The 19,970-nt window shown below is 45.0% G+C and overlaps 1 protein-coding gene across 1 annotated transcript; it reads left to right on the top strand.

Annotated features, from left to right (window-relative positions):
* Nucleotides 1–411: 411 nt before the first annotated feature.
* tsc1b (TSC complex subunit 1b) lies at nt 412–19,238 on the top strand. Its single transcript, XM_061075803.1, has 22 exons — nt 412–468; nt 5,016–5,235; nt 5,445–5,548; nt 5,688–5,840; nt 6,165–6,309; nt 6,645–6,799; nt 6,901–6,974; nt 7,072–7,250; nt 7,624–7,742; nt 8,944–9,109; nt 9,223–9,344; nt 9,889–9,982; nt 10,260–10,367; nt 10,918–11,566; nt 13,206–13,249; nt 14,104–14,270; nt 15,092–15,274; nt 15,387–15,497; nt 16,369–16,491; nt 16,975–17,162; nt 17,469–17,642; nt 18,291–19,238. Exons 2-22 carry the CDS (start codon nt 5,127–5,129, stop codon nt 18,973–18,975), a joined length of 3,852 nt encoding a protein of 1,283 aa, XP_060931786.1. The 5' UTR covers nt 412–468; nt 5,016–5,126; the 3' UTR covers nt 18,976–19,238.
* Nucleotides 19,239–19,970: the final 732 nt, after the last annotated feature.

The raw sequence follows: 19,970 nt of genomic DNA, 5'->3' as shown, positions 1-19,970 counted from the left end.
AATTTGACAAAAAAAGATGAACACTTGACACATTTTTGTTTTCTTTTCCCTCAGACATGACAAACTTTATTTTTTATTAATTTGACAAAGAAAATGAACCTGGTGGGATAAAAAAACAAGACTAATTTGCGCATGCGCTGTGCACATGTGGGTCACGCGAAACCGCATTACACTCACTCCATCCCTCCACCAATGAGGGGACTGGAAAAACAACATCAGCTTTTGCAATCACAGGCGAATCCCCCGATGTGCCCGGGCGCTGGTTTCATTCAGAGTCACCAGGTGGAAATTTGCGTGACTTATTCTTCACATTTCTTGCGGTGAATCAGTCGCTAAAGTTGCGGGTTGCGGGCTCTAACTTGTGGGATTAGTTCGCATGCAGCCCCGGCGGCGGACGGAGACAGCGGTGGGATGGGCTGTGAGCTGTCCAAGATGGCGGCGCCCTGTGGAGTGCAGCGTCTCTAACAGGTAAACAGCTCCCGTTATTCACTTCTAACGTGCTTTTCCCGGGGCGGGTCTGGTAGTTCGGGACCCGGGTGGTCCACCGGGGGCTGGTGGGCCTCCGTGTCCCCCGGGTGGATGAGCCTGACAGGCGGGAGGAGCCCCGGACCGAGCGGGGTCGCTGCCGCTGCCAGCTAGCGTTAGCTCTCCGGCGGGGGGGACTGGCTTGTTTTCCCCGAGTGATGGGGTTTAACGGGGGGTGTCGGTGCTTTCCAACCCGCCTCATCGGGGGCTCAGCTCGGGTGGTCGGGTCGCTGCGGGTCGGGTTCGTGCGGGGACAGGCCGCCCGGGTGGTTCTATGAAGTAGAACCCAACCCTGCCCATTGTTCTCTGCGAGTTGTTTACGACAAGCAGCAGCAGCAGCAGCAGGCTGTGGTCAGTCCGCAGCAGCAGCTTCTCCTGCAGCTCCCCCCCCCTGCACCTCACTCCGCTGGGCCACCGTGCCACCAGGGCCTCGGGGCTTGCATCACTTCTACTTCTGCTTCATTTCAACACCAACATCATCATGCATCTCTCTGCATCGTTCAAACAACATCCTGCAGCTGCAGTGCAACTTGAATTCAGCCTGACTTTGTTTGTCCTGTCATCACATCACTCGTTCATATCCTGAGAGAAACGTTCACCTCCTCTGTCGTATTTAACTTTTTTTTTTTAAACTTTAATTCATTTTAAAAGAGACAGTTTACATTCATTGATATGAGCACAGTGGTTCATATACATGCACCAGAGTTAAGTCTCTTAGACTCGTTTTAAATCTGCACTCCCAGGCAGGTTGATATTAAAAGGAGAACAGAGAACAAACCTATATTTTATACACATGCATGCTGAGTCCAGATGAGGACATATTTGAATCATTGTTTTTATTGAATTGGAAAATGAGTTGAAAGCAGTGATGTTCCTTAATTCTATGTTAGGTTATGCTACTGTTATCTACAATAATACATTTCCAGTGCTATAATTTGAGGAATGTAGTACATTTCGTACAGCAGAGAATAAAAAACAACAGTGTAAACAACCTTTTACGTCTTAACACAATCTGCTTTACAAGAATTTTGACAACATTTAACACAGTCTAAAATAAGCTGGCGGTCTCCTGATCTAAATTAAGGCTCCTGAGGTGGAAACGCTGCTGGATCCCGTCTGTCGGGGGGGTGAGCGGAGGACTCAGGCCAGTGGTTTCCAGGGAAACGGGACTGGTTTGAGTAGTAGCTGCTGGGCAGTTGACAGGTTATGATCAGATCCTCTGATTCTTTGATTCTGGAGATCTGGGGTTCACTTCTTAGGGGGGAGTGAATCACCATGCTAACCTGCAGGTTAAAGGTGCAGGGTAGGTAACCATGGTGATTCACTCCCCCCTAAGAAGTGAACCCCGATCTCCAGAATCAAACCTGAAGCTACTTCGCTGACCACAAATCCCACTTTGCCTTGCACGGCCCTGAACAGGTCAGTTAGGTGGCTGGTAAACATTTTTCTTGAAATTGACTGACCAGGTTGTTTGTCTCTCTGATTCCACTCTAGAATATTTGCACATGGGAGAAGGATCCTGTCGGTGAACGCCTGAACTGAGCCCGATGTTATTTCTAGTGTGTTCATTAGGGACGAGAATCGGCAGGGACCTCCCGATACGATACTATCACGATTCTTAGGTGGCGATACGATATGTATTGCGATTCTGTGGGTATTGCGATTCTGTAAGTATTGCGATTCGATATTACGATTTCCTGCGATTTCTTTTTGTTATTTTTTTTTTTAAATACTCGACCGTGGAAAAAAGTTGAATCATACCTTCAAATACAGTCAAATTCACTTAGAACTTTACAAGTTTATTTCAAATATTAACATTAACTTAATGACTGCCGGGCAGCCAATAGAGAAAAGAAATAAAAATGTTCCCTATTATTGTATAGCCCCAGTCAACTGCACACAAACTGACAGATTAAGAAATGTATGCCACTTAGGCTTCTTTTAAACGATAAATAAAAGGTAAATTAAATAGAATTAATAAAAGTTTACTTAGAATATAAACTTTGAAATAAACAAAAAGTAGGCTATGCTTCATTGTTGTTTGCATGTAGGTGATGCAAAGCTAGTGCTTGGGTATGTTTAGATTCTTGTGCAAAAACAAGAGCTGGTCAACTTGCTCCCTCCATATATCCCCCCCATATAAACCAATAAATAAGTTAAAAAAAAAAAAATATATATATATATATTTTTAAAAATCGATTTTGGAGGCAGCATGGCGATTTAAAATCGTCATACACAAGAGTCGCGATTCGTTACTAAATCGATTTTCCCCCCTGTCCCTAGTGTACATGATGGCAGCGTTCGGGCCACATAAAGGTTCTTTGTTTCATCCTGAGCTTATCCACAAACTGCCTTGGACCTCACTGAGGGTGGCTCCTGTGCCGCTGACCTGTCCCTGCAAGACCACTGCCCGCACCCCCGCCTCCCAGCAGCCGCATGACTGGGCAGTTAATTGATAACAGGGAGACAATCGTGTTGGGTCTTCTTGTGGGGATTCAAAAAGCAGGAACGTCATATTCCGGTTCTTATCATCTTGTTTTTATTTGTTGTGAGTGAGAGAAGCTCGAGGGCAGTTTCTCCGTCGGACATATGACTTCAGTGGAAATGAGATCAAATGTGCTGGATATCGTTTTAATTCCTTCGTGCCTCGTTTTTTCTAAAGAAGCTCCTGTTGTCCTGGGGCTTGTTTTGTTTTTTTGGGGGGGGGCATGTGACTGTTGTAAGATTTGTTGTTCGTCACTAATGAAGTGCTAATCATCCTTTAGTGTGTTGAGTGTGTGGCCAAGGTGTTGAAACACAGACTGACGCGATCTCCCCTGTTGGGTACAAACACCCTGAGGATAATGACCGGCCTATCTAGATTATCTGGGCCTGTTTTTCAGATGGAGATTTGCATGACTCTGCTTTAATTCAAACTAGTAGTGACTCAGCGTTGCGACTAAATATATTACACACAAAATAAATAGACTATTAACCTGAAACAGTAAACATGTTTTCATGCATGTTCTTTCTGTGGTTGGATAGTTGTTAAATTAAACAGTCCCTATTGAATTTATGCCATTGACAGTAAACAGGAAGGCTTGAAATGGGTTGCCGGGTCAGAGGAGGTTTGTGTTTGTGCAGTTGCGATTCTGCTGACGAACCTTTAGTAGATTGTTCGATGTGTTCAGGAAAGTCACTGGAGTGTTTTGGCGAAGGACGGCGTCTGGGAGCAGCAGGAGGCCGGACTTAATTTATGACTTCCACTCAGGAGATTGCATGTTTTTGTTGACGTCACATTGACACCGGCGTCGGCTCTTATCACCACAAGCTCTAGAATCTCATTGTCTTTCCAAGTTGACATCTTTCTCTTCTACATGTATGGATCTGGTTTTTATGCTGATGCACATTTCTTTTTCATCTTCTGTCCATACCAGTGTAGTTTTTTTCAGACAATCACAGCAAAGCGTGTGTTTCACTGGTATTAGTGATGTTTACATTATGTATGTCCTATTGACACAGGCTTCAAAGGGCTTCCACATAAAGTTATGGTTTATAATACACTGTAAATGTACAAATGGTGAATATATTGGATTTGTTTACCCATGAAGAGTTGTTGACTTGACTTGCCTGAGTTTCTGCACCACACCCTCTGCACTACATGCATGTCGTAACAGTACACAGTCATAATTATGTGTAATGCAACAGGTTTTCTTTTACAATTGACATTAGTTCTCTTTCATATTTGAGCACAATATGTTTTGTGATTGAAATATCCTGAATCAAATGGAATCAGGATCTCGTGAGTCGTACCTTGTGTGTTAAGTTGGACTCTGTGGGATCATTTCATTGATTGCAGACGTATTTATGTGGTCAGGGTCATTGAGCATGTGCAATTCCACTTTCGAATGTGGCCTGGGTGATCAGATCTTAATGCATCATGGGTGAGCTCACATTTGTACTTTGAGCTGTCCACCTGTGACAGTATCACCAGAGGCGCATGTTAATACCAGGTCTGAACTGGACCTTTGTCACTTAATGAAAGCAGCTCAATGCCTCTTATATGGTTCCTTATCAGCCACAACGTCTGTTTAATTAAGTTGGTAAAATGACACAGGAGTTGTAAAAACACTGGATACTAAAGATGGAATCACAGAACTGATGTAATGGAAATAATCATTGATATGTAATTCAGTTGGACTCAAACTGAAGCTCAATTGGGATTCAGTTACGTGTATGACAACAATAAATGGTGTTCGTGATAATAAATAACTGTCAATGTGACATCATGGGAACAACATTCTTCAATTCCCTTCAATCTTCATCATTCTTCATGACTAATTCATTTAGATGAAGTTCTTTTAATCATTGCTAACGACATTTCAATAGTTCTCAGATTGGAATAAACTGCACAAATCCTGCACAGCGTCACTATCGTCATGTGTGACCATTAATCCTCGATCAGAGCTCTGACTAACTCTGGGAACTGTGTCTGTCCTGTTGTGATGCAGAGGTGCCTGGAGACTGTATCGGAGGGTGGGCCCAGGAGTCCTCCAGGCAGGCAGGGACTGACACCTTGACAGAGAGACACTGCCTCCACCTCCTGCACTGCCACCGCCACCATGGCCAGGGAGCAGCCCAATGTGGGGGACCTCCTCCCACTCCTGGAGACCTCCGACCTCCACCAGCTAGAAGAGATCCGAGGCCTTATCAATGAGCAGCTGAGCACCGGTAGGTCCATTTGGATTGATTCATGTCAGCGTGATTTGGCAATGTGGTGAGGTTTGATAAATGAGCTTTGATAGATTGCACCTGACGGCTTTTATCATCTCCTTTTTATTATCGTTAGGTTGAAGAGTCATTGTCTTTTATCATAATTTCCTGATTTATTATGCCCGTCTCAAAAATGAATAATTTATTTCTCCTGTTTTTTCTTAAAGAGCGAGGGTCCATGCTGCTGAACAGCCTGGTGGACTACTTTCTGGAAACGAATTCTACCCAGGCCATGCATATCCTCTCCTCAGTCAGAGAGCCACATGATAAGGTGAGGACCATCACGACATAATCCTGGGCACAGGATTTAAAGTTTAATGTCAAACCAATTAATTCCAGTGAAAGCACTGCTGTGAGAGTATCTGCTCGAATCTGACCCTGCTGCACCTCCTCTCCTGACTTCCTCACAGCACCTTCTGGACAAGATGAACGAGTGCATGACCAAGCAGGCCTGCCGTCTGCCCACCCTCACCCTGCTCGGCCATGTAATCCGCAAGCAGCCGTCCTGGATCCACAAGATTGCCCGATACCCCCTGCTGCTCTCGCTGCTCAAATGCCTCAAGGTAACGGCCCAGTTATACACAAAGAAATCTCCTTGTTAGGGGTTGAGAGGTTATAGGATGAGAACTAGACTTATTCATTCAACAACTGTGCTTTTCATTGTGTGTTTTTATCATTGTGGAGACACGTCAGGTCAATTAAAGGCACTTTATTTTATCCGCACTGACCTTTTTGGAAGCTGGCTTTATGTAGCTTCTAAGAACCAGATTTTTATAGTTAGTTACAATTAAGTTATACATTTTTTAGTTAACATTTCCATATACGTTCGATGCAGCATGTTAGCAAGTAAACGTGTCACTGAAGTTCCCACAAATTCTCCTTGGCAGACGGATGCGGACGTAGTGGTGCTGATAACCGGAGTGCTGGTTCTGATCACTCTGCTGCCCATGATCCCTCAAGCGGGGAAACAACACCTGTGGGAGTATTTTGACATCTTCGGCCGCCTGGCATCCTGGAACCTTAAGAACCCGGGTAGGAACCTCTATCTTGCTAACCTGATGCTTAAAAGGCGGACGGTTGCTGAAGGTGGAGAGCAGTCGTCCTCCGGCGGTTCGATCCCAGTCTTTCCCATGTGCTTGCCGAAGTGTCCTTGGGCCTTTTGAGAAAAAAGTGCTGCCCATAGATTCACTGTATGAATGTGTGAATGTCCATGTACTGTACTGTGTGAGTGGTAATCAAGACTGGAGAAGCTCTATATTAAATACAGATTATAATTACACGTTGAGCCCTTTTCTTGTAAGTATCTTGCACTGTGACTTGAATTTGTTATGCCGGAGTTCACAATTGTGGCTTTTTTACACATTCAGGGCATATTTCGGAGGTTTATCTAATCCATCTGCACGCCAGCGTCTATTCCCTCTTCCACCGCCTCTACGGCATGTACCCGTGCAACTTTGTGTCCTACCTGCGGTCCCACTACAGCATGAAGGAGAACATGGAAACGTTTGAGGAGGTGGTAAAGGTGAGAACTTTCTTTATGCTGCTCTGCTGTGCTGCTCTTCATTAAAGTTTCTTTGGCAAATTATCTCTAATATACATTTTGTGTCCTATCTTTCCACTCAGCCGATGCTTGAACACGTTCGTATACATCCTGAACTGGTGACTGGAACAAAGGACCATGAGCTTGATCCCACAAGGCAAGTCGCACGCTGCTTTAACCAAACCAAGGAACAATTTGGTGTTAAATCTTCTCTAATACATGACTTTGACATACGGTGCTGTGTTTCTTTGTAGGTGGAAAAAGTATGAAATCCATGATATCGTCATCGAATGTGCCAAAGTGTCTCTGGACCCCAAGGAGGCCTCCTGTGAGGAGGGTTACGCCACCATGCCTGAGAGCTTTTACCCCCAAATCCACATGCGACCACAAGACTGCACTTCCAGCCCCTACACAGACCTCCACAGCAGCTACGGTCAGAAAACATCTCAGATATTGAACTGGAACGATACTGGATTTTTAGGGATTTTGCTGATGTTAACATTTTCTCTTCTGTTATTTATTTCGTTTTTTTATTCAAATGCATGATGATCAATATATGTATTTCCTTTTTGATGTATATATACATATAAATATTTCAGGTCTTTCACTATAAAGTTTTGTATCTCAAAACAATAAGTAATTACCAGATTGACCTTTGCAATTCCATTTTATTTCCCAAATTAAACATTGTTTTCTCTGACTGGTTTAAATCACAAACATTGAGCAGCAGTTTCCAAAAGAGCACAGAAACCTGCACGTTTCATCCATTTAAAGATTGATCAGGCTATTTTTCTTCCCGACAACAGGAAGCTCTTCTTCGACCCCATTCTCAACTCCACGGCAGCCGCTACCCCCGCCCCTGTCCTTGCCCCCCTTCTCAGGGACACAGCCCTCCTCCCGCAGCCCACAGACCTCCAGACGCCAGGTAACATCATCCATAATCCGGTCAAACGCTGTCAAAATCCTGGTTTAATACACCAGACTGGTCCGTAACTGATGATCAGAGGTAATACCAGAGCACTAGGTCGTTAAGCTTCTGTTTGCTGCTTGCTGTCGTACACCGGGTCATGTTTACACTTCATGTATCATCTGTCACATGTGGTGAGTTAATTGCTTTCCTCCAGAATCCCCCACAAAGCCCTCAATTAGAGCAACCACTGACCGCCATGTTTCGTAAGGCGTGGAGAGAAAGTGAGCAACCAGACGGTTTTTGACTCATCCGAGTCGGCAGGGCTTGCAGAGCGTTGGGTCAAGCTTCAGGAATTACAAGGCATCCTCGACCTGATACCCCTCTGTAGACGCCCCTGAGGGTTGGTTGCGTAGCAGATACTGTCTCTGGCTTTCTATTATTGGCCCGGCCACATGAAGCAGGGGTCTGGGTGTTGCTCTGCCCCCTGGGGTCTGTCTGAGGATTTGTCTCTGCGACCCAGTGATTACAGAAGTTGTGGATTCTGGGTCGCGATCATAAAATCAAGTGACGTGCTTTAAAACTTGTAATAGGCCGTGTTCCCTGAGTCATTTCTTAAAGGGTCTGTTCACTAAAATTATAAATAGATTTTTTCATACAGGCTCTCGTGAACTCTCCTGAGTTGTTCTTGTTGGTTTGCTGTATTGAGGGAAAAGTTAATACAAATCCAGATTAGACCAGGACTGTTTGTTTAGTCAAATACCACTGGGACTAATACAATACTTGCATAACCAGGTTATGATATAACAACTTTTATTATTAATCAGTTACCCAGTAAGTTTGTAATGCTTAGACCAATTTGTAATTGGCGTGATTATCGGTGGGACCTCGATACCGTGGTTCCATCTCCTGGTTGCACCTGAGCATACTGGCTGGCCGAGCGTTCATATCTGGGATATTTTATCTTCATTTCTGAATAGTTGGAGTAAGTGGAGACATGTCGTCCATTTTATTCGCAGTCCATAGTATGAAAATACAGCAAGCATGTAGTTTAATATTGGCAATGGGAAAATGGTTTAATAACGTATCAACACGAAATCCAATCGGTAAGTTCTTTTAGTGTTGGACTGTTCCTTTAGGCACAGTGGAAATAACGTAATTTATTGAGTTTTTATTTTATTAGCATGTTTAACTTTGTTTCTGGTCTTTTTCTTTGCAGAACTCAACCTGTGAACTCAACTCTTCCTGCGGGGGGAAGGACCCTCTGTGGAGCCCCTCCTCGTTGTGTGGCATGGCCACTCCCCCTTCCTCCAGGGGCATGTCGCCCAACTTGGAGCTCTCCCACAGTGCCTCACACCTCCCCAGCCGCTTCCACTGCACATCAGGTACAAGTTACATCATCAGAAGATATTATAACTCTGCACCAGTGGGGGTTCTTTAATGTTGCACTTGAGTGACGCTGTGGAATTTTGATTTTCAATTGTTTTGGTCTGAGCAGGAGGGAAAGGAACGCCTGCCTCAAGCACTCCAGCCACCTCTTCCCCACCACCCACCCTATCAGATGACTTTCCCATAATCTCATTACCAGCTAGCACAGTCCAGTCCAGTCCCCCAAGAAAGGTATGTTGTCTCCTCTCCCTTTTGAAAACGTGTCTTTGGATCTCTCCTAGTTTTCAAACAGTCTCCTCAGTCAGTTTGTAATGTGCAGGAATCGATCACCAAAGACAAATATCCTGAGTTAATGAAATATTGATTAATCAAGTCTTGACAAGCCAATTGAATACTTTTCCTGTTGCGTCAATCAGAAACACCCAAACAAATATGAAAAACACGCCAGACATTTCAAATTATCTTGTCAGTCACTTTAAAAAACTAACTCCTTCACAGTAGGAGGCAAATTGCTTTTTCTAAAATGTTTTAAAGTCTTCTATTTGCACTCGGAAGTTAACAAATAGGATATAAGATAAAGTAATTAAAGTTGTTTGTTATTTTTTGATATTTTTAGGTTTAACTAAAAGCCTGTATCTGTCAGGAACTTCAGATGAAGTGGTTTTTTCAAAAAGACAGCAAGGAGCATTCTGACCTGCTGGTTATTAAATTAACCAAACCCAGAGTGAATACAAGAAATACTAGAAATAAAACTGTTAATTCTGTGACTTCTCAGGAGCGTCGACAAGGAGAGAGCAGTAAACCCACGCTGGTGCGTCAGGAGCCAGTGAAAGACACGGAAAAGAGTTCAGAGATAACAACAAATAGAGGTGAGTCATGATGAGTCTAACTACTGCAGTTTATTGCATTCAATTTAACAGTTGAAGACTTTTTAAAGGCCTGAGCTCATGCAATATAATTTGGTCTTGGCTCGATTGAGCTCTCCGGTTAGCGGACCTCTCTTTGTGATTCCAAACGAGGAATTATTGGATCATAAGTTTTATTGAGGTGGAAATCACCGTCCCCAAAATTGGATTTGTATTGGTAGTTTTGGTATTTGTGCTTTTTTGAGTGGACTTTTTTCTGATGCAGATGTTTCCTCCGTAGATGCCGGAGCTGCTGAGATTGTCTCCATGACTTTAACAGAGCTGTCGGTCTTCATGAAGAAACAGGAGCTGGAGCTTCAGCTGAGAACAGAGAAGGAGAGAGAAGAGGGTGAGCATCGGTTTTAGTGTGTGTGTATGTATCTCATAGAACTAGATCCTAGCATTTTGTCAGTCAACAAGAAAATAATCCTTAAAAAACGAATTATCCGCTGCTCAAGTTATAGAAACAGCATATGCTGCAGTATGTACGTGACATACACACATATATAAAGAAAAGGAATAATGTTAATAACTGAAAACAACACTAATGGAGCAGGAGGGAAAAGAGTGAGAGCAAAAACGTGCCCCTGGGACCCCTACATATAAATTCTAGAGCAGATGCCATACATCACATGAATTTATCACAACTTAAAATAAATATAGACCTACATATATCCATGGGAACCATTAAATGGACATTTCATAATTAAAAATATATACAAACCAGAGTCCTCTCTAAATATCCTGGATACACACAGATCTCTGTTTAGATCCCTGTGTGTTTAAATCCCACCCGGGCAAAAAGTAAATGCACTTTTGACCCCTGTTGTGGGTGTTGGACTGTTTAATGGAAGATGCAGAGGTTCATGTTGAGCTTTAATGTCTTGTTTCTGCTGCAGCTGCCATCACAGAGGAGCTGCTGAAGATCACTGAAGACACACAGGAGCTGCAGGGCCTGAGGGGCTTCGACTCCCCTTTCTATCACACCACCGAGACTCTGACCGGCTGCCAGGCACAAGACAAGCTCCACTCCACCGCCCAGCCCGAGGGCCCCATCCGCGACCCCCAGTATGTTGTGTCGACACCAGACAAAGCGGAGAACACGGCGAGCACCAGCAGCGTTGGCAGCGAGAGAGGAGGTGGAGGAGGAGCAGGAGGAGACAGCAGGAGTTCAGCCCTCGGCCTCGAGCAGTCTTGGTCCTTCCAGTCCTGTTTCACCCCGATCGATCACCACCTGCACCGAAGTCCCTCGGCCCCAGACGACGAGCTGTGCAGGTTTGGCATGTTCTCCCCGAGCCCGGGCAGCAAGACGCCAGCCCCGGTGCCCTACGAGTCGTTTTTCGACCTGGCTCTGCCCAGGGCGGCTTCGCTCTTCGTGGGCCAGAAGACATCGGAGGCGGTGCACAAGGCGGCGATGGAGAAGCTGCTGCAGCAAGAGGAGGGGTTGGAGGACGGGGAGGAGGAAGGGGTTGTGACTGCTTCACCACTGGAGGTGCTGGATCGCCTAGTTCAGCAGGGGAGCGACGTCCACGATAAAGTTCTAAAGAGGTGAGGGGCCTGATGTCGAATCAGCCTTTAGCAATCTTGTAAAATGTGATGGTATTTTAATCATACGAGTACACGGCCAATTGTAAAAGTGTCTGTTTGGATTGAGCTGTTTGCTTAATCTGTGTTAAATGTGAGTTTAGCTTTCTTTCTAAAACTGCTAAAGTGACCTTCAGTAATTGAGCCACTGCAAATAAGGACCTGCTGCTGGACTCCACAGATCACTGAAGCTGCACAAAGAGCTGTTCACCTGTTTATTCAGATCAGTGAAGCTCCACTCAATTACCAGAACCCCGAACTAGAGAATCAGTTGTTGCTGTTCTTTATCTATGTTGACAGTGTACTGGTCGCCTGTTTATTCAAAGTTTATTTATATTGATTCTATGACGTGTCCAGATCTCAGCAACTTCGACACTGCTCTTCAACTGCACTTTCTACACATTTGGCCGTAAATCATAAATGCTATCGACCCTTGTCTGTTTAATAGAGAGGATTGTGAGATACTGCAGTTGCTGTGAATGTGTCGTAAATGCGAAGCTTGTGTTGATCACTGAAGAAACCCAGGAGTGTGTTTGGATGTGCGGTTCCCTCTGCCGAGGCTGCTTGGGTTGTTTCCAGTCTGTTTCAGTGGCCCAAAGGAAACACCCAGTCGAGAACAAGTCTGACATTGTTCAGGAGCTGCCACCCCCTTCTTTCGACACACACACACACACACACACACACACACACACTAACATGCACACACACATATACACACGCACACAGAGTGAGCCAGTCCTCCAAACCCAATGGCACAACAGTAGAGACAGTGTCAGCAAAGTCAGCGCCGACCTCAGAACAATCAATTCAGTCGCTCATCACCGCCACATTTGAGCAGCTTCACCAGAGACCAACACGGCCGATGGAGCGAGTGATGTCACCTGGAACACAAACCAACAAGTCACTTTATTACAAACTGGACACTCGCACTAGTTGATGGGACGATATCTATATCTCCACCCTCTTGGTTAAGATACATAATGTGAGACGAGCTCGATTTGACCTGTGAGAAAACGATCTTTAGAGCCGGAAGGTGGATTTAGTCTCTGATGGACAGAAGCAGACTAACTGTTACCGCCTGCTTCCAGTCTGTGTTTCAAACTAAGTGGCTGCTGGCTGCCGCTTCGTCTTAAACAGTCGGACAAAGTTTCCGTCTATCTTCCCGTATTACTTTCATTATAAACGCTATTTTGCTTATTTCCTAAAATGTCAAACTTACAAGTATGTATTCTGTGAAATGGAACTTATAATTAATTCAGACAAGAGGGTTTTAAACCACAGTATCTTGGGTTTGAGTAGCCCATGATACAATTATAAGAGACGACAATTCAAATATTACAACATACATTTAATATAAAGAGTCTCATAAAGTTTTTTGGTTGAATATTTAAGTTCTGCAAAGTTTAAAAACTCCATAGTTTGTGGTAAAAACAGATTCTGCCCCCACAGAAAACACAGAAGCTCTTGAAGCCCCTCGAACACCTTGACATTACAATGCCTTACATTTGCATAATGAATGCTCTTCACTTGAGAGCAGCTTAGGAACTGAAAAACCCCAGAGAAATACTTTTTATAAACAGTTTTTCTGTCTCTCCCTTCACAGATTACCTTTGCCAAGTAAGTCAGCTGACTGGACGCACTTTGGAGGTAAGACACTAACACAGCAACACTGTTGCACACTGATAAAAGAGGCTATTATAGAGGCTGCAGATGGAGCATTATTTAGGCATGACTAGGTATTCATCACGAGCTCTTGAGACATAAACAGCAAGTGAAAATGCTGCCAGGCCGGACAGGGAATTTGTTTAAGCCGAGGTTATTCAGAACACAGAGTTCCCACAGTCATGCAGATCACGGATCAAGTCAGAAACTCCAATGTTTGGCTGTTTGGAGATTTCTTCTTCACTCGGCCTCCCGAAGCAGGAATCAGATTTTCTCCACTTGCAGTTTACGACAAAATAGAAACACTGTTTTCAGCTTAAGTCTTTGCCAACTTGTAATAACTCTGGAATTGAATCTTCTCCCCTGGTTTTTTTACAACCCCTAAAACAAAGCTCCTGTCTTTTCTCATGACTGATCAGATTCTCCAGAGGAAAAACATTTTCTCTGCTCTCTTTTCATTTATACATCATAAAAAAAATTATGCTGTTTATCTAAAATTATGTTGGACAATTTTATGATTTGTGTTTTTTAGTGTTGATTGAACAACATTTTACACATTTTAAATATATTGTCAAATTGTTTATGTGTTTGTGTGTGTCTTAAGTGTGTGTGAATGATCAGCAAATCTATTTTAAAGTTCAACAACAAAATCTCACAACTGATAACAGAGTTTGGATTATATATCACACGTCTATGTACAGTAATTTCTTCACTTATATTGACACAACATTAACTGTGCTATTTTTGGCGTCCCACACTGGAATGATAATTGATCCCATTCCTAGCAGTGTGTGTGTGTGGACGTGTTAATTACGTTATTATTATCATGGCCTCCCCAGGCTCTGCTCCGCTGGACGAGCTTCACACGCTGCGCAGCCAGCTGCTCCTGCTGCACAACCAGCTGCTGTACGAGCGCTACAAGAGGGAGCAGCACGCCGTCCGCAACCGACGCCTCCTCCGACGCATCATCAACGCCACTGCACTGGAGGAGCAGAACAATGCTATGGTGAGTTTGCAACTCATTATCACAGATTTGCCATTTTAAGCACCTTTCCAATTACAGGACTTATAAATAGCAACTGTGCTGGAATTAGACAAGAGATGTGTAGTGGTCTTTGTTTCTTTAGATAGAGCACCACAGAACAATTAGACAACAGTGTTTACAGGTTTTATTCTTCAGCAACCTCTTTGCATTTTGATCAGCGAGAGGAGAAAGAGCATCCCAATCCTTCAGAGGTTTCTAGTGATCGCTGAGGCATTTGTGCCGTTTCATGACTCCAGCTGTCAAATCTCTTCTGCCGTCAGGTCTCATCTGCTGCATGTCGCCGAGGAAATTGAACTGAAGCTGTTTTGTTTGCGCCTATTCAGACAGATTATGTTCTCAACAAGTGATGGTCACAAAGAAGCCATGAGGGCTGTTTTGTCTGGAAGGAAACATAAACAAGGGGGAGGATCGTTGGCACATTCATGCAGCAATCAACTGAAAGACTCATTCATTTTCTGCAGAAATGTTGCACGCTGATTTAGTATTGTGGAGAAAAATGTGTGTGTGCCTCTTTGTGTGTGTTCATCGCTATTCTCACAAAAACTTGTGGCACAGACTGTTGCAAACTGCCTTAAACATTTCGATATTTATAATCTCAAGCACATTTTGTACTGAACTTTGTGTGTGTGTGTGTGTGTGTGTGTGTGTGTGTGTGTGTGTGTGTGTGTGTGTGTGTGTGTGTGTGTGTGTGTGTGTGTGTGTGTGTGTGTGTGTGTGTGTGTGTGTGTGTGTGTGTGTGTGTGTGTGTGTGTGTGTGTGTGTGTGTGTGTGTGTGTCTCCAGAAGGACCAGCTGAACCTGCAAAGTGTGGACATCTTGTCTCTGAGGGAGAGTCTGCAGGTGGAGCAGCAACGGTACAGGCAGCTGTGGGATGACAGGGAGACTGTGGTGACCAGGCTCCACAGTCAGATCAGGCAGCTGCAGCAGGGCCGAGACGACTACTACACCAAGAATCAGGAGCTCCAGGTACAGACACACACACACACACACAGACACACACACAAACGATGTGGGCAAATAACAGTACACATATTCAGTACAGAAGCGTCTTTAATCCGAATTTGTCTCGTGTCTCCAGAGTAAGTTGCAGGAGGGTCAGAAAAGGATGGATGACCTGGAGGCGGAGCTTCAGAGAGCCAACAACAAAGTGTGCCACACCGGTCACCTCCTCAACCAGACGACCATCAAGGTAAAGCTGCCTTCTTCTTTCTTTGTCGGTACCTTGAAACCAAATTCTGCTTACACAGAAGGTCTTTCTCCATATTTTTGTTTGGTATTATTTTGGCAGGTGTTTAAACGTAGCTTAATGTTAAATCAGCAAGAGACTTCAAGCTCTGCTCTTCAGGCTCATCCACAGATTTATTTCCCCTCCCTCCTGTTTTCGTAATGGAAGCACTGGGAAGGACAGTGAGAGCAGTGGCAGACAGTTGGGTCAGACATGCAGGGGGTTACGACACACATGCACCCCCCCTTCCTTCCCACCCTTGTCCCCTCACCTCTCTGTAGTCTGTCCCGGGGCTCGGTTGCCTTGGAAATGTCATCTCTCGCCCTCTATTTTTAGGTCAGTGACGTTGGGGATCTGGGTGTTATTCTGCCTCCCGGGGTTTTTACAGCTCCGTTTCGCTCCTCTGACCCAGACTGAACCGAAGTCCTGACAAACAAGGAGCCGTTGATTCAGGAAACGGGCATTCCAAATCAGACAGCAACCACAGAGTCGAGTAGAGCTCCTAATTCATGGAATGCGGACAACATGAATACAAATTGTGTAATCGTTATAGCTGCCAGGGCAGATTAGATAGATTCAAACACATAGTAGCTGTAAAGCGAAACATTTCTCTTTTAAAAACAACCCCATAGTGAATTCTGTCATAAACCCCATTGAGCTTCTTCTGGTGATGTTGAAGCATCTGTACAACCCTTGTTGAGTCTCTGATGAATTCATAGATGATTATCTACTAAATCATCTTGTGAAGTATAACCCAGATATTTGCGGACAGGTATTTGTAGCATAATCGCTGTTTTGCCCTCCGTCGTCATTGTTTGTCTCGTGTGTCCTTCAGCTGAGCAACAGCGAGAGCACCCAGCAGCAGATGAGCTTCCTGAACAAGCAGCTGCTGCTCCTCGGGGAGGCACATAAGCTGTCCATGCAGGAGCTACACCACAGCGGCGGCGACAATGCAAAGGTACAGTGCGAGTGTGTGTGAGGCAGAATCCGTGAAATGCAGGGAAGACGTACTGTGGGGGGAAAAAGGGGAAACTAATTGGGTTTGTTGGGCATCAAGTCAAAAACGACTGAAGCGTTTTTAACTCGGGCAGGAAGCTAGCTTCATCTGAACCATGAGAATACACTCACATACCCAGAGGTTTGTGTTCATTTCTCATGAATAATAAGATAAACTATTGTGTTTGGCAGGTTCAGTAAATGCTGCTTTTTCCCTTTAATTGAATCACCCTTCATCGGTTTGCATTCCTGATACAGTAGTTTGACGTAGAAAACTATATGAACATGATTTAGGTCCCAGATTCATTCACTGTAGAGTCACAATAAAAGTCTCTAAAGTTCCTCATTCATCTTTCATCATCCCTTGTTTCCCTTCTTCCCTACTGGTCCTCCTGCTCCTCCTGCTCCTCCTCCTGCTGCTGTTGACAACGACCCGTCGCTCCAGGAGGCCCGGATGCTGCAGGCGTCTTACGGGAAAGAGGTGGAGACGCTGAGGCAGAGCTTGTTGGTTCAGGGTCAGAAGATGGAGGCGGCGCAGCAGAGAGTCGGCGAGCTGGAGACGCACCTCTCCAAGAAGGAACACCTCATCGCCGAGCAGAAGAAGTTCCTGGAGGATGTGAAATGTCAGGCAAAGTGAGTTCGGCTCCTGGAGGCCTCTTCAGTAGAAGTTCATCGGCACAATAGTAACTCCTGTAAACGTGTTCCCATTAATCTGTTGTCTAATTAAATCCAACACGACATAATTGTGTTTGTATTTAAAGAGGCAGATACAAACCTCCGGTGTAAACATGCTGGAAATCAGTCACCTGTCTCTGTGCTTGTTTGTACAATCTGTCACCTCCTTCCCTCGGCTTGATTTTAACCGCCTCTGTTCTCGTGTTTTCTTTCCCCCTCTTCTCGTCTGTTTCCTCGAACCCGGTCTCGTCTCTCCCTGTTCAGGTCGGAGCTGCAGGCCTCAGACAGCAGACATCATGCTCAGAGGAGAATCACTCAGCTGCTGCAGACCGAACTCCTGCAGCTCTACAGCCGAGTGGAGATGGAAGCTCCGGCCAGCGCTGCTGCCAGCTTGCCACCAGGGGGCAGAGCTGACCCACGCACTCTTGCTGACACCAGGTCAGACTCAGATCTCACAGACACACAATCACAGAATCATAAAAAACAATTTTTTTATCAACATGGCCTTTGAACACTGAACCTTTGAACCACTTTTGGCAGAAAATTTAATGAATGAATATAAAATGAATGTTGTAATGTTAGTTTATATGTCAGAAACTTAGAATCGTTGTAACCTCGTTCTATCTGCATGTTCCACAGCCACGTTTCTCATAAATAATAAGAGAAACTATTGTTGTTGAATTGTGTGTTTTGGCAGGTTCAGTTAATGCTGCTTTTTCCTTTTAATTGAATCACCCTTCATCGGTTTGCATCCCAGATACAGTAGTTTGGCGTAGAAAACTACTGTGAACATGATTTAGGTCCAAGATCCATTAAGATTAAGATTCACTGTAGAGTCACAATAAAAGTCTCTGTAAAGTTCCTCATTCATCTTTCATATATGTCAGAAACTAAGAATCGTTGTCACCTTGTTCTATCTGCATGTTCCACAGCCATGTTTCTCCAGTAACAGATTCTAACACACGTGCATGGACCCAACATCAACACGTTGTTTTGGGACGTCATGCCTTTACACGCCTTTACAGCTCTAAACATCTTGACAGAGCAATTATCTCCCTTAACACGTCAATATTTCCCTCTCCACAGTGTCCCGGTGCCAGATGGACCAAGTAAAAGTCACAGCAAGGAGGCGTCGGCCAGTAGAACACCGCACGACTCCCCTCGGGGCAACGGCAGCACTTTATCGCCAGGGCAACCAAAGGCGAGCAACTCTTCCAAGTCATCAGCCAACTCCATCAACGGCAGCCAGGACCTGGCCCCGCCCCTGCTGGTGGAGCCCTCGCAGTCCTGTCCCCACGTCAACCCGCTTGCACCCCTGCCCCCCCCCGCCGACGCGCCCCTCACTGTGGGCTCCTACCCCAGCGCCAAGAGCTTCCTGGGCATGAGGGCGCGCGAGCTGTTCCGCAACAAGAGCGAGAGCCAGTGCGACGAGGAGGAGCAGCCGCCGCCGCCGCGCCTGGCCGGCCTCGCCCACGGCCTGAAGACTGAGATGTGTGTGGAGCCCCCCTGCCCAGATTATATTGCCTCCGTCAACCCCGCTCCCTGCCCCATTCCAGCTCCTCCCCCAATGCCGGCTCCTGCCACCCCACTCACGGTGCCCACCAAGGAGCCCCCATCTGGGCCCAAGCAGCGGGCCTCCAGCCAGGAAAGCCCCCGCAAGAAGGCAGGGGCCGGGCCCGGTGCGGGGCGGGTTCAGGCAGGGTCAGGTCGCCCCCGGCAACAGCATCTAAAGATCATGGACTACAATGAAACACATCACGAGCACAGTTAAGAGACATAGAACTGAGCCGGGATGGAAAGCGGATGAGGACGGACTTAAGTTGGAAAACGGAGAAGAGCTACAAAAATCAGCAAGAGTAACGTGTCTGCTACTCTCCACAATTCAGTGTTATTTGATCCATTCCTCTGAGTGGACAGCAGGATTCCCCCCAGCGTTTCCTTTTCTTTTTTATTTATACTGATTAGGGGTGGGAATTGGCAAAAATGTGACGATTCAATAGTATTGCGATATTTGGGCCACGATTCAATAGTATTGCGATTCTGCGATATATTGCGATACTGCAAGTATTGCGATTCGATTCTGCGATATATTGCGATTCATGTCCCCGATATTATTCAAAGGCATTACAAAAATTGAGGAAAATAAGACTGCTCAACTCACTTCAAATGTCACATTTAATTCTGTGAACAACATTGTCTTCTACACATTAACTGAAGTGCAAAAACTAAGAAAGGGTAGTGCAAAAACTTTGTCCTTGAACATTCAGGACACAGGACCTTTGTAATTATTTTCTGAATAGGAGACCTCTCACATGAGCGCTGAGCTCAATCATATAAAAAAGAGTAACCTAGAGCTTCAATTAAATTGAGACCTGCAAGGCCATGACCCAAAATGTTAAATTAATTTGGGAATATTGGCATTTTTGTTCAGAAAAAGGAGTTGGTCAACATGCTCATATGTTAAAGTGCTCCTCTAGGCTGTTACTATATCTCCTGCAGTCGAGAACATCCTTTCCGCATACACACTAGGTATCTTTTAAACTCTGAAACTCTCCTCGTCATGCTTTGCCAGCCAGGGGCTGTTACATATATAATTGTAAATAAATATTTAAAAAATAAAAAATATTGCAATACTTTGTGCTACAGTATCGATATAATCGCGGGCGCAAAATATCGCGATACTGAACAGAATCGATTTTTTCCCCCACCACTAATACTGATTCATTCCCCTGAAGAATGTTTGTTTGAGGAGGAGACAGGAAGACT

The sequence above is a fragment of the Limanda limanda genome, chromosome 1, assembly GCF_963576545.1.
Source record: "Limanda limanda chromosome 1, fLimLim1.1, whole genome shotgun sequence".
NCBI classification, from domain to species: Eukaryota; Metazoa; Chordata; class Actinopteri; order Pleuronectiformes; family Pleuronectidae; genus Limanda; species Limanda limanda.
This window is presented reverse-complemented; position numbering and strand designations above follow the sequence as displayed.